Source organism: Orycteropus afer, unplaced genomic scaffold, assembly GCF_000298275.1.
Source record: "Orycteropus afer afer isolate SDZICR_OR568_19922 unplaced genomic scaffold, OryAfe1.0 scaffold01074, whole genome shotgun sequence".
NCBI classification, from domain to species: Eukaryota; Metazoa; Chordata; class Mammalia; order Tubulidentata; family Orycteropodidae; genus Orycteropus; species Orycteropus afer.
In genome coordinates, this window is record NW_006922661.1 from 124978 (window position 1) to 137085 (window position 12108).

At 62.4% G+C, this 12108-nt stretch overlaps 1 protein-coding gene across 1 annotated transcript in view; it reads left to right on the forward strand.

The window, feature by feature from the left end:
• The first annotated feature begins 749 nt into the window (after positions 1 to 749).
• The window catches only part of SSPOP, a 51873-nt gene continuing 40514 nt past the window's right edge, over positions 750 to 12108 (forward strand). The window contains 29 exon segments of the mRNA XM_042783411.1: positions 750 to 799; positions 955 to 1131; positions 1448 to 1530; positions 1635 to 1814; positions 1967 to 2126; positions 2128 to 2191; positions 2272 to 2371; positions 3787 to 3945; positions 4029 to 4108; positions 4430 to 4573; positions 4731 to 4899; positions 5187 to 5427; positions 5671 to 5815; positions 5965 to 6079; positions 6485 to 6660; positions 6724 to 6951; positions 7091 to 7256; positions 7420 to 7654; positions 8149 to 8338; positions 8424 to 8518; positions 8741 to 8997; positions 9299 to 9433; positions 10054 to 10250; positions 10335 to 10462; positions 10659 to 10768; positions 10985 to 11134; positions 11254 to 11347; positions 11423 to 11592; positions 11758 to 11991. Of these exon segments, the coding sequence (XP_042639345.1) occupies positions 750 to 799; positions 955 to 1131; positions 1448 to 1530; positions 1635 to 1814; positions 1967 to 2126; positions 2128 to 2191; positions 2272 to 2371; positions 3787 to 3945; positions 4029 to 4108; positions 4430 to 4573; positions 4731 to 4899; positions 5187 to 5427; positions 5671 to 5815; positions 5965 to 6079; positions 6485 to 6660; positions 6724 to 6951; positions 7091 to 7256; positions 7420 to 7654; positions 8149 to 8338; positions 8424 to 8518; positions 8741 to 8997; positions 9299 to 9433; positions 10054 to 10250; positions 10335 to 10462; positions 10659 to 10768; positions 10985 to 11134; positions 11254 to 11347; positions 11423 to 11592; positions 11758 to 11991 (4432 nt within the window).

Consider the following 12108-nt stretch of genomic DNA (forward strand, 5'->3'; position numbering starts at 1 on the left):
GCTCAGGGCTCAGCCATGGCCTCTGAAGCTCCCTCTGTCCACCCACCGGCACCACCCCAGGCACCTCTCGGGAGGCTTCCTCTGTTCCCGCCCAGGCTTCTGGCTCTGGGCCCAGAGCACCTGGAGACCCTCTTGGGAAGCTGGAGCCTCCAGGGAAGGTGCTCCTCACCCACCTGTCCCCACACTCAGCAGTGTGGCTGTCCTGCTCACTGACCCTCCTTTCCAGAGTGCCTGGTGGGAAGAGAGCAAGGAGGCCACAGAGATGGAAGTCAGAACTTCAGAGCTGGAGCCCAGTGACTCCAATCTGTCTGTGGGGCCACGGACCCTCGAGAATCTAATGAAAGCTATGAAGTGTTTAAAACAAGTGTGTGTCCATACAACTTAAAAGTCTTTAGGGTGCCCCTGAGTCCCCCACATGTGTTCTTGGCAGGGAAACCGAGGCAGTGTCTGGCCATGGCCTGGCAAACACCCCTCCCCTCTGTCTTAGACACACACACACTCCCCAAAGGGCAGGAAGGAGCTGCCTCCAGTGTGAGAATCTCTGGGGGCGGGTTTGAGCAGGTCCAATCCAGTTCCTGGCAGATGGTGCCAGGGGTGTGAGGCTGCCATAAAGCCTCCCAGCCCAGGGACCCAGCTCAGTGCCCATCTCAGGCTGAAACAGCTGGGTGTGCAGGCTAGCATAGCGGCATTGCCTCTCCTGAGGCCCAAGCCTCATGTCCCCCACTCGTCCTCAGAGAGCAGGGGGCGCTATGCTGCTCCCGGCCCTGCTCTTCACGCTGGCCTGGACACGGGCCGGCGGGTAAGCACCCACCCCAGGCCCTCCAGCCGCCGACCAGGGCTCCTCGCTGGAGCAGCCAGATGCCCTCCCAAAGTCAGCCCCTCCTTAGTTGGGTAGCACCTCCTGGGATGGGGACCCAGATGGGAAGGTAGGACAGCTGGCAGCCGTCCCCACAGGCGCTGGTGTGAGAGGACAGAGACCATCTGGGTGGAGGAGTTGGTGTCACCCCTCCAGGAGGAGCTGGTGCCCTGCATCAGCCTCTACCACTACTTCCAGCCTGGTTGGCGCCTGGGCCCACCCCCGAGGGCCCACGCTACACTCACCTCTGACCCCAGGCTCTGCCCCATCTAGAGGTGAGTGGGGGGGGCAGACCCTGGGCTGCCTGAGGGAAGGAGGGGAGAGGACAGTGCCCTGAAGGTGGTGGATAGGGAAGGGGCATCACCTGGTGTGGGGCCCAGAGCAGGCGTTGGGGTGCTGCTCCCTGGTCTGTGAAGGATGAGAGGAACCATGGACTGCCCAGAAGGCAATGCAGGAGGCCCTAGAGCATCCTGTCAAGACTTCCTTAGCAGACCAGGAATCAGAGCCAAAGCAGGACCAAACTGCACAGCCTTCCCTGTGGCTTCTGGCAACACTAACGTGTCCTCTCGCTCTGCCTGCTCCGTGGCCCAGGCCCCCAGAAACACGGCCCGCCTTCCGGACCCGCACCGTGAGGACTTGCTGCCCAGGCTGGGGTGGTGCCCACTGTTCCCTGGGTAAGCCTCATCTGTGGGGTCCTGGGTGATGGGTTTCTTGGAGGCTCTGTCCTTCATCTGCCCAATGCCTGGGCCATCAATCGCCTCTCCTACAGCCACCAAAGCTCTTGAAGGAGCCAGCCCCAAGGGCCACTGCTTTGCCACAAGGCAGTGCCAGCCAAGAGCAGGTTTGACCCATGCTCCGGCAGAAAGCCTGGAGGAGTGCTGCACCCGGGCCTGGGGGCACAGTTGGCGGGACGACAGCTCCCAGGCCTGTGTCCCCTGCTCTGGCCAGTCCTCCTCAGGTGAGTGCAGACCCTGTGCCCACTCCCCCTACTCCCAGTCCTTCCAGGGTGTCTGCTCAGTCCCCCACCTACTGAGGGGCCCCTCTTGTATCTACTCGAGAGTGGCTTGGTGCTCCCCACAGTAAGATGCTCACAGCGGTGCCCCTCCTCAGGCAGCGCCCCTACCCTGGCCCCTCTGCAGCCACTGGCAGGGGCCGTGGGCCAGCTCTGGAGCCGTCACCAACGTCCCTCAGCCACCTGTGCCACCCGGTCTGGCTTCCACTATCGAACCTTTGACGGGCGTCACTTCCATTTCCTGGGCCGCTGCGGCTACCTCCAGCTGGGCTGTCCACCGGCTGCCCAGGGAGCACTGCCCCCAGCCTGGGCACTGCCAGCTGGTGAGGGAAGGAGGGTAGGCAGATGGGGGAGCTAGGCGTGGAGAGGGATGGTGCTGACCCCTCCCTATGCGTCTCTTGAGGTCCGGGTGACAATGGGGCTGGATGAGGCACTGATCCAGGGTCCTAACGTCTCTGTGAATGGGGTACCTGTCCTTAACAAGGAACCCTGGCTGCTCCGTGGTAAGAGCGTGGAGGGGGGGTGGCCGAGGGTGGCTCGGGACAGAGGCCACTGCCCCTTACCATCTGTCTTACCGTGTGACTGGGCAAGACCTTCTGCCCAACCTCTCTGAGCCTCAGTTTCCCCGCTGCCCCTCCAGTGAAGTCCTTTGCTTCATGGGGTGTTTTGAGGAAGCACCTTTTATGGGTGGGAAGGCTCCATCCGGTCCCATAGCAATCTTCCTGGTTGGGACCCAATGGGGTGAGTTGGGGTCAACAGGTGCGTGTCCATGTGGAAATTATGTGTGAGTGTGTGAGGGCATGTGAGGTGTTGCGTGTGTGAGGTGTGTGTGTGTGGCATGTGTGTGAAGTGTATGAGTGTGTGCAAGTGTGTGTGAAGTTGTGTGGTGTGAGCATGTGTGAGTGCATGTGATGTTGTATTATGTGTGTGTATGTGTGAGTGCATATGTGTATGATATTGCCTGTCGTGTGTGTGTGAGGTGTATTTGAGGGTGTAAATGTGTGAAGTGTGTGCGGTAGTGTGTGTGATGGATGAGGGTATATGAGGTGTGTGTGAAGGTGTGAGTGTGTGTATGAGGGTGTGTGTTATGTCTACTTGTGAGTGCATGTGTGTGGTTGTGGTGTGTTTGAAGTTGAGAGTGTGTGAGGGTATGTGTGTGCGCATTGAGTGTGTGAGGTGGTGTGTGTGATGAGGGGTATGTGTGTGCAGTGTGTGAGGTAGTATGTGTGATGAGGGGTATGTGTGTGCGGTGTCTGTGAAGTGTGTGAGGATCTGTGTGTTGTGTGTGAGTGCATGTGTGTGGTTGTCTGGTGCGTGTGAACTTGTGTGTGAGGGTGTGTGTGTGCATGTGTTGAATGTGAGGTGCTATGTGTGATGTGTGTGTGAGGTTTTATGTGTGAGGTGTGGGGGCATATATGCGAGTGTGGGGTGTGTGTTTGTGTACATGTGAATGCATGTGTGTGATGTGTGTGTATGAAGTTGTAAGGGTGTAAATGTGTGGGAGGGTGTGAGCATGTGTTGAGTGTGTGTGAGGTAGTATTGTGATGTGTGGGGCTGTGTATGTGAGTGTGTTTGGGTTATATGTGAGGTGTGTGTGAGGGTGTGAGTGTGTGTTGTGTGTGAGATTGCATGTGTGTGAATGTGTGTATGTGAAGTATTTGAAGTGTGTGTGTGTGAGCTATGTGGGGGGTGTGTGTGTGTGAAGGTATGTGTCGTAGTTTACTTGTGTCTCACTCTCTCATAAGACTCTGCAGTTTCCACGAATTTCTAAGAGAGCAGTGAGGGACAGTGGTCTGTTTTAGCCTAAGGGGCTGAGAATATTAGGGTTGTGGGCATTCATTTCCTTCTCTCTCCCCTGGTGGGATGGGATGGGATCCGATGGGAGTGGCCTACAAGATGCGAGGCTCCCTCCTTGCAGGAATGAGTCTGCAGTGGCAGGGGGACTGGCTGGTGCTGTCAGGGGACCTGGGGGCCATCATGAGGCTGGATGGGGCTGGCTCCGTGTCCATCTCCCTGGACTCTGGGCTCTGGGGGCAGACTCGAGGCCTGTGTGGGCTCTACAATGACCAGCCTGAGGGTAAGTGTGGTGTGGGTGGGGCTGGCCTGGAAAGCCTAGTACACGGACCCAAGACTCAGCCTTGTCTCAATACCCATTCTCAGATGACTTTTTGGAGCCGAGTGGGGGGCTGGCTGCATTAGCTGCCACCTTTGGGAATTCCTGGAGGCTCCCGGACTCTGAGGTGAGACCAAGCCTTATCTGATTATTGGCCCCAGAATCCTGGCTCCCCTGGGTTCACCCAGACAGGCCGCTGCCAACCCTTGGGAGAGAGGCAGGGTCTCTAACTGCTGCTATGAATTGAGGGAGGGCTAATGCGAGGATTGTCTAATTCCTGATGTGGGCTAACTGGGACCTTCTGACCACCCCTCCATGGCCACTTTGCTGCCTTCCTCACCTGGGGTGTCTGGGAAGCCCCTGAGAGGGATGTGAGGGTGGTTTGTCTGTTTGGCGCCCTGGTGGGTTCCCCCACCCTGCCCCTGGTGCCTGCCCTGATTGTCCCCATCCTGGGTGCATGGATGCGTCAGAGGCTGCAGCGGGCTGCGAAGGGCCCCTGGGAGGCATGGAGGAAGTGGCCCAGCTGCGGGCTGAGGCCCAGGATGTGTGCCACCCTCTGCTGGGCAGTCCATTCAGGGAGTGCCACATCCAGGTAGGGGCAGGCGGGCAGGGGGCCGTGGGGTGGGAGGCCCCATCCCACCAATGCTGCCTGTGACTTGGTCACACCGTCCCCTGGAGGGAAACAGTGACAGGTCCCAGGGCAGCAGAGCCAAGAAGGCTGGGAGGGATGCACCCTCTTGCTCCGCCAGGTGGCCCCCACTGGATACCATGAGGCTAGTCTCTTCGCCTACTCCTTGGAGGCAGCAGGTGGCAGGCAGGCAGGGCGGCAGGAGGCTGTGTGTGCCACCCTGTCCAGCTATGCCCGGCACTGTGCCCGAGAAGGCATACACATCTCCTGGAGGGGCCCCGACTTCTGTGGTGAGGCCCAGCCCCTGTCCAACCCCCACGCCCACCTCCTGAGGGCCTGGCCACCTCGAGTGCCCTCCCTGCGCCCCCATCCTCTCAGGCTGGTGGCCCCAGGAGGAGGCGGGTGAAGGTGGACACAGGTGGGCATAGGTGAGTAGAGGTGGGAGGAGACAGCAGAGATGTGCACAGGTGAACAGAAGTGGCTAGAAGTGGGAGGAAGTAGGTGCCAGGAAACATAGGTGGGTGGAGGTAGAAGCTGGGCGGAGGTGGTGATCTCATGTCCCCCCACCTGCCCACAGAGCGCCTGTGCCCCGGGGGCCAGCTCTACTCAGACTGTGTGTCGTCCTGCCCGCCCAGCTGCTCAGCAGTGGGCGAGGGCGGGAACGGGTCCTGCCGGGAGGAGTGTGTGAGCGGCTGCGAGTGCCCCGCTGGCCTGTACTGGGACGGCACCCTCTGTGTGCCTCCCGCCCGATGCCCCTGCTACCACCGGCGCCGGCGCTACACTCCAGGGGACATCGTGCACCAATTGTGCAACCCCTGGTGGGTCCCAGGCCTGGCCCACTCTGGGCTGAGGGGGCCATGGCTCCCCGCCTCAAACTGCCCCCTCACCGGGGGCCTCCCTCACAAGTGATCTTTGAGCTCCCCAGGCCTACAGGATGGCCTTGGTGGCCTCCAGCAGCTGACGTTCAGCCCTTACGGTGTGGCCTGGTGGAGCAGGGACAAGGCTGAAGGGTGGGTGGGGTGGCACTGGGCTGGCATCTCCAACTGTGTGTTTCCTTGCAGCGTGTGTCAGGATGGGCGATGGCACTGCGCCCAGGCCCCATGCCCGGCTGAGTGCGCCGTGGGCGCGGATGGACACTATCTCACCTTTGATGGGCGGAGCTTCTCCTTCCAGGGCCACAGAGGCTGCCGCTATGGGCTGGTGCAGGTGGGCCAAGGGCAGGTTGGGTGTGGGAGAGTGTGGCTAGGGAAGGGTGGCACCCCACAGAGCAAGGCTCATGGCCATCCTCTGTCTGGGCCACCGCACACCTCTCCGTCCCTGCCCCACCCCCTCACCCGTTCTTCCTGTCTGCCCAGGATGTGAAGGGGCACCTCCTGCTGGAGCTGGAGCACGGGGCCTGTGAGTCCGGCAGCTGCCTCCGTGCCATCTCGGCCTCGCTGGGAGGGGCCCACATCCAGCTCAGGGACTCAGGTATCCTGGCTCTGCCTCCCCACATATCTACCGGGCTCCTGCCACCAGCTGTCAGGTCCCAGGAGTGTGGCTTGGGCCCCAGCCGCCTCGGGCACCGTCCCTTCGCCAGCCGCGTCCCCACCCTCCTGTGTTTCTGAGCTGAAGCTCAGACCCCTCCACACACAGCTCACCTCGGTTCCCGCCTATTTCTGAAGCAGACCTCAGTCCTGTGGGTAGTCTGAGAGGGGAAAGCAGGTTACCATCATGAGAGGTGCTAGGTGCTTCACAGCACATAGTTGCCCCATCTCCCTCACCCTGGTCCTGCTGCTGGCTCCCCTGTTTTTGGACTGCAGAGGGGAAGGCAGACGCAAAACAGGTGTGGAAGTGGTCTTGCTGCGGGGTCCCCGTGGGGACCTCCTGTTCCAGGCGCTGTCCTGGTGGATGGGCAGGAGGTGGCTATACCCTGGCACGGTGCTGGGGGCCTCAGGGTCTCCAGGGCCTCCTCGAACTTCCTACTGCTGCGCGGGCTGGGGGCCCAAGTCCTCTGGGGGGTGTCCGATCCAGCGGCCTACATCACGCTGGAGCCCCACTATGCCCTCCAGGTATGCTGGGAGGGGTGAGTGTTGGTCAGCCTGGGGGCTGGGTCAGGCTGCCACCTGTGCCAGACACAAGGTCTATGTGGCACCTTCACCTGGAACCAGCAGGACGACTTCTTGACCCCTGCTGGAGACGTGGAGACCAACATTGCTGCCTTCACCAGCAAGTTCCAGGTGGCAGGCGTGGAGAGGTGTCCCCCAGTGGACGCAGCCCTGCCGCACCCCTGCAGCATCCACACACAGCGCCGCCCCTTCGCAGAGGCAGCCTGTGCTGTCCTGCACAGCCCAGCCTTCCAGGTAGCAGGGTGGGACTCCTGTGACGGGGCACCTTCCCTGCCCCACCCACCTTCTCCATCACCCAGTCACCCAGGGCGGGGTGGTGGTGGCCACAGGAGCAGGGTCTGTGGAGGGGTACAGACACATTTCCCGGCCCCAGGAATGCCACAGGCTGGTGGACAGGGAGCCATACTGGCTGCGTTGCCTCGCGACTGTGTGCAGCTGTGCTCCCGGTGGGGACTGCCTGTGCCCCCTGCTCTCAGCCTATGCTCGCAGATGTGCCCTGGAGGGCGCCCCACAGGCCTGGAGGAGCCAGACCCTCTGCCGTGAGTGCTTCCCGGCCCCTCCGCAGCCCCTTCCCCTGCCTTTTAGCGGAGTCTCTGCAGGATCTGGCTCATGTGGATTTCATGCTGCCCTCCTGAAGGGGGGGTACCCAACGTTGAAGAGGTGGCCGTACCATGCCCTGACCTGCCTGTGTCCCCTGTCCAGCTGTCACGTGTCCTGGTGGCCAGGAGCACCAGGAGTGTGCCCCAGCATGTGGCCGAAACTGCGGGGAGCCCGAAGACTCTGCAGGGCTGGGTGGCTGTGTGTCTGGGTGTAACTGCCCACCAGGGCTACTGTGGGACCCCGCGGGCCAGTGTGTTCCCCCCAGCCTGTGCCCCTGCCAGCTTGGAGCCCACCGCTATGCCCCTGGCAGCACCACCATGAAGGACTGCAGCCACTGGTGAGGGTCCTGGCCTCCTGGTGGGGGGAAGAAGTGGGATAAAGGAGGGCTGCAAGGAAGAGGGCCAGCTGTGTCACCCTGGGGCCCTGGTGTGAGCTCGGGGATGACAGTCATGCTTCCATACACACTACTGAGACATGGTGAAGTGGGGAGTAGAAGCATCACCTCACTCTACAGAGCAGGAAACTTAGTGACAAGGGGATGAGCCACAGCCTGGAGACCCCACTGATGGGGCCTAGGCTCTGCCGAGGGCTTCACAGACCACAGCCTGGAGTGCGTGAGGGCTGTGGTGAAGGCCCTTTGCTGGGCTGGGCGTGGGGTGTTGGACACCTCCACCCACTCCTAGAGCTGCAAGAGGACCCTTAGGGGCCGAGGAGGGAAGGGGGACCCATCAGGGCTGGACTGCACTTGGGGTCAGGGGACCTGGTCACTCAGGCCTCGGAGGCGCCCTTCCATTAAACCAGACCCTGGCCCCTCCCCCTCCTCCTCCCCAGCACCTGCCAGGAAAGAGGTCTCTGGAACTGCACATCTGGAAGCTGCCCCTCACAACAAGCATTCTGTCCCCGTGGGCTTGTTCACATCCCCGGCGCCTGCCTGCTCACCTGTGACAGCCCCGGTGCCAACCACACCTGCCCTATGGGCAGCAACCAGGGCTGCGTCTGCCCCCCTGGCACAGTGCTACTGGTGAGGCTGCAGAGGGGCCCCATGGGGCCGCCCCCAGCCCCTGCCTGACAGCCTCTGCAGCTCTTCCTCCCCCATCTCCACCCAGGATGAACGATGTGTACCCACTGAGCACTGCCCCTGCCACCATGGTGGGCGGTGGTACCCACCCAATGCCACCATCCAGGAAGACTGCAACATCTGGTATGCCCTGTGTCCTACAGCTCTGTGACCTGTGACCCCGGCTCCCAAAATCTCATTCTCCTGAATCCTGTCTTTCCCCTGGAAGAGGCTCAAGGGATAGGGGCATCCAGCAGGGCCAGGGAGAGTGCTGGAGCCCTGGGTGGGCCAGCAGGGCCCCTCAGGATCCGGGATACAACCTTGGCCTGCTTTGCTGACACTGCCCCCCTCCCTCCCTGCTTGCAGCGTGTGCCAGGGCCAGAGATGGCACTGCACGGGGCATCGGTGTGGGGGACGCTGCCAGGCCTCAGGCGCCCCTCACTATGTGACATTCGATGGGCTGGCGTTGACCTTTCCTGGGGCCTGCGAGTACCTGCTTGTGCGGGAGGTCACTGGCCGGTTCTCTGTGTCGGCCCAGAATCTGCCCTGTGGGGCTAGTGGCCTCACCTGCACCAAGGCTCTGAGCCTACAGCTGGAGGGCACCGTCGTGCACTTGCTCCGAGGTGGCTGTGGTGCAGGGGGTGGGGGTGGGGTGTCAGGACCGGGCCTTAGGGACCCTAATTCTAGTGGCCTCAAAGTGCTGAGCCTACAGATGGAGGGTACCGCTGTGCACGTGCTCCCAGGTGGCCATGGTGCTGGAGGGGGGCATGACTAGGCCTTGGGGACCCTGATTTTGGAAGATTCCAAGAATCAAGGTCCCAGGGGGCCACAGGTCAAGAAGCAAAGGAAAGGCCCAACAGGCTGGCGAGAGCCTTGGGGGTCTGGGCAAACCACCTACCCTTGACGCCACCTCCTCCTCTGCAGGTCGGGCTGTGATGGTGAACGGGGTGCCCATCTCACCCCCCAAAGTTTACACAGGGCCCGGACTGAGCCTGCACCATGCTGGCCTCTTTCTGGTGCTCAGTACGCGATTAGGCCTCAGCCCGCTCTGGGATGGAGGTCAGGCCCCACCCCAAACCTGTGGACTCTCACCCTGCTCCAGCACCCTGGGCTAGAGCCAAGGCCTTACTGCCAGCACCTGGCCGTCTGTCTCCTGGTAGCCTCAGTGCCACATGGGGATCCCAAGGCTGGCCAAGACCCAGACCCCGCCTCTTCTCCCACCTCTGTCCTGGCTCCCCGGCCCTCACAATCACACAAATAGCTGGAGTTCCCAAATTGTGTTTTTCAATGGTCCTTGTTTTCCTTCATTGTGAGAACAATACCTGCTTACCAAAGAAACATTTAGAAAATACCACGTTTGAGAGGGAAGTGAAACATACGATGGCCTACCACCCAAACGCAGCGGTTAGAATTCTGGAAAAAACGGACATAAATTGAGAGCGCTGGTAGAAGCTCCATAAGGGCGGAGTGCTGGGAGGCCCGGAGCTGGCTGCCTGTGGGAATCTGGCCGCCTGGCTCTAGGAAAGAAGGCACCCACTTCTCCCCTCACCCCCAAAACCCCAGTCTCATCACCCTGATGCCCTGGAAAAGAGCGGGGTGCAGCACCAGACACGATCACCCAGCCCAGCCTGGAGGAGGCTCGAGGCCACTTCCCCCAACGGCCTGCCGCCCTCCCCAAGGCACCCGGGTGCTGGTGCACCTGCCACCCCAGTTTCGAGGTCGCGTGGCAGGGGTGTGTGGAGACTTCGATGGAGACGCTAGCAATGACCGGAGGAGTCGTCAGGGAGTCCTGGAGCCCACAGCGGAGCTGGCCGCCCATTCCTGGCGTCTCCAGGCCCTGTGCCCCGAGCCCGGGGACCTGCCGCACCCCTGCACCGTGAGGGACACGGGAAGGGGGCCAGGGGCTGGGCGTCTGGCTGTCCACAGAAGCCTAGGAACAGCTGTGCCCCACGTCCTGCAGGTGAACGCTCACCGGGCCAGCTGGGCCCGGGCCCGCTGCGGGGTGCTGCTACAGGCTCTCTTCGCCTCGTGCCACGCGGAGGTGCCCCCACAGACGCACTACGAGCGCTGCGTGTACGACGCCTGCGGGTGAGCATGGAGCCCGCAGCGGCTGGAACGGGGCGGGGCCGAGCGGAATCCGGGAGGCGGGGCCTGGTGGGTGGAGCGGGTGTGGGGCTTGGTCCAGGCGTTGGAGCTGGATGGGGGCGGGCTCTTGGGCGGTGCTGGATGGGTGGGCGGGGCAGGCCTGGGCTAGGCTACCGGAGCTAAGCGCCCTTCCCCGCAGCTGCGACTCTGGGGGCGACTGTGAGTGTCTCTGCTCAGCCATTGCCACCTATGCGGATGAGTGCGCTCGGCACGGACACCGCTTGCGCTGGCGCAGCCAGGAGCTCTGCCGTGAGTGTCGCCGACCTGCTCAGCTCCGGGAGCACTTGGCCACGTGCGCGCCACGTGCCATACGATCTAGACGAGCAAAACGCCCTTGTTGAATTTGAGGGGGGTTTCAGGGGCAGTCTGCTCCAAGTACGCCTGCTGCATGGTCTGCAAGGACGTCACCTCATGCTGGTTCCCTGGTTCCTTGAGCCTCTGTGACCCAGGCCTGTCTCCCCCTAGCCCTGCAGTGCGAAGGGGGCCAGCTGTATGACGCCTGTGGCCCCACGTGTCCCCCCACCTGCCGTGACCAGGCTCCTGAACCCGGGTGGCAGTGCCAAGTGGCCGCCTGCCTGGAGGGCTGCTTCTGCCCCGAGGGGACTCTGCTGCATGGTGTGGAGATGTGAAGGGGCGAAGGGGGGGCGGCTCAGGAGGGAGGGGCCCAGGCCACTGTGCCAGGCTGGGGTGGTCCTGCACAGTTTTGCTTTGAGCCCTGTCCTCCGCGGCCGCAGGGAGCACCTGCCTGGAGCCTGCCTCCTGCCCCTGCGAGTGGGAAGGCCACTTCTTCCCGCCCGGCGCCGTGCTGCAGAAGCAATGCGGGAACTGGTGAGTGGGCGCCTCGGGAGGGGCTCTGTGCTCTTGGCTCCCCTCAGTGCTGACCTCCAAACACCATGTGCCCAGCACGTGCCAGGACGGTCGGTGGTCCTGCGGGGGTGGCAGTCCCTACTGTGAGGAGCCCGTGCCTGGCTGTGCGGAAGGAGAGGTCCCATGCCAGGAGAGTGCGCACTGTGTACCCCACGGATGGCTCTGTGACAACCAAAACGACTGTGCGGACGGCTCAGATGAGGAGGGTGCGCGAGTTTGTTGGGGTGGAAGCGTTTGTCCCTGAGAGGCTCACCGAAGCCGCCCCTTCCCCGGAGTCAGGATTTGTGGCGGTGGGTGGATAAGTGAGTGTTGTGGGGCGTCTCTGGAACCCCGAGTCATCGCTCTGAGTCGGCCTGCTTGTCCCATGCCAGGCTGTGCCACTCCAGGCTGCGAGGAGGGGCAGTTCTCCTGCGGCTCTGGCAGGTGCCTGCCTGGGGCACTGCGCTGTGACCGGCAGGAAGACTGTGCCGATGGCTCAGATGAACATGGCTGCCCATGCCCCCCGGACTCGCTGGCCTGTGCTGATGGGCAGTGCCTACCCTGGGCACTGCTCTGTGATGGGCACCCCGACTGTCCGGACGCCGCTGACGAGGACTCGTGTCCAGGTATGTGTCACTGCTCTGGTTCCAGCCCATCCGCCGCGTTGGCCTCCTTGCCCTGCCAGAAGCCCCCCGTGTGAGTGGGTTCCCACAGGGTACCCCGACAGCGGCTCCTCCGTGGCC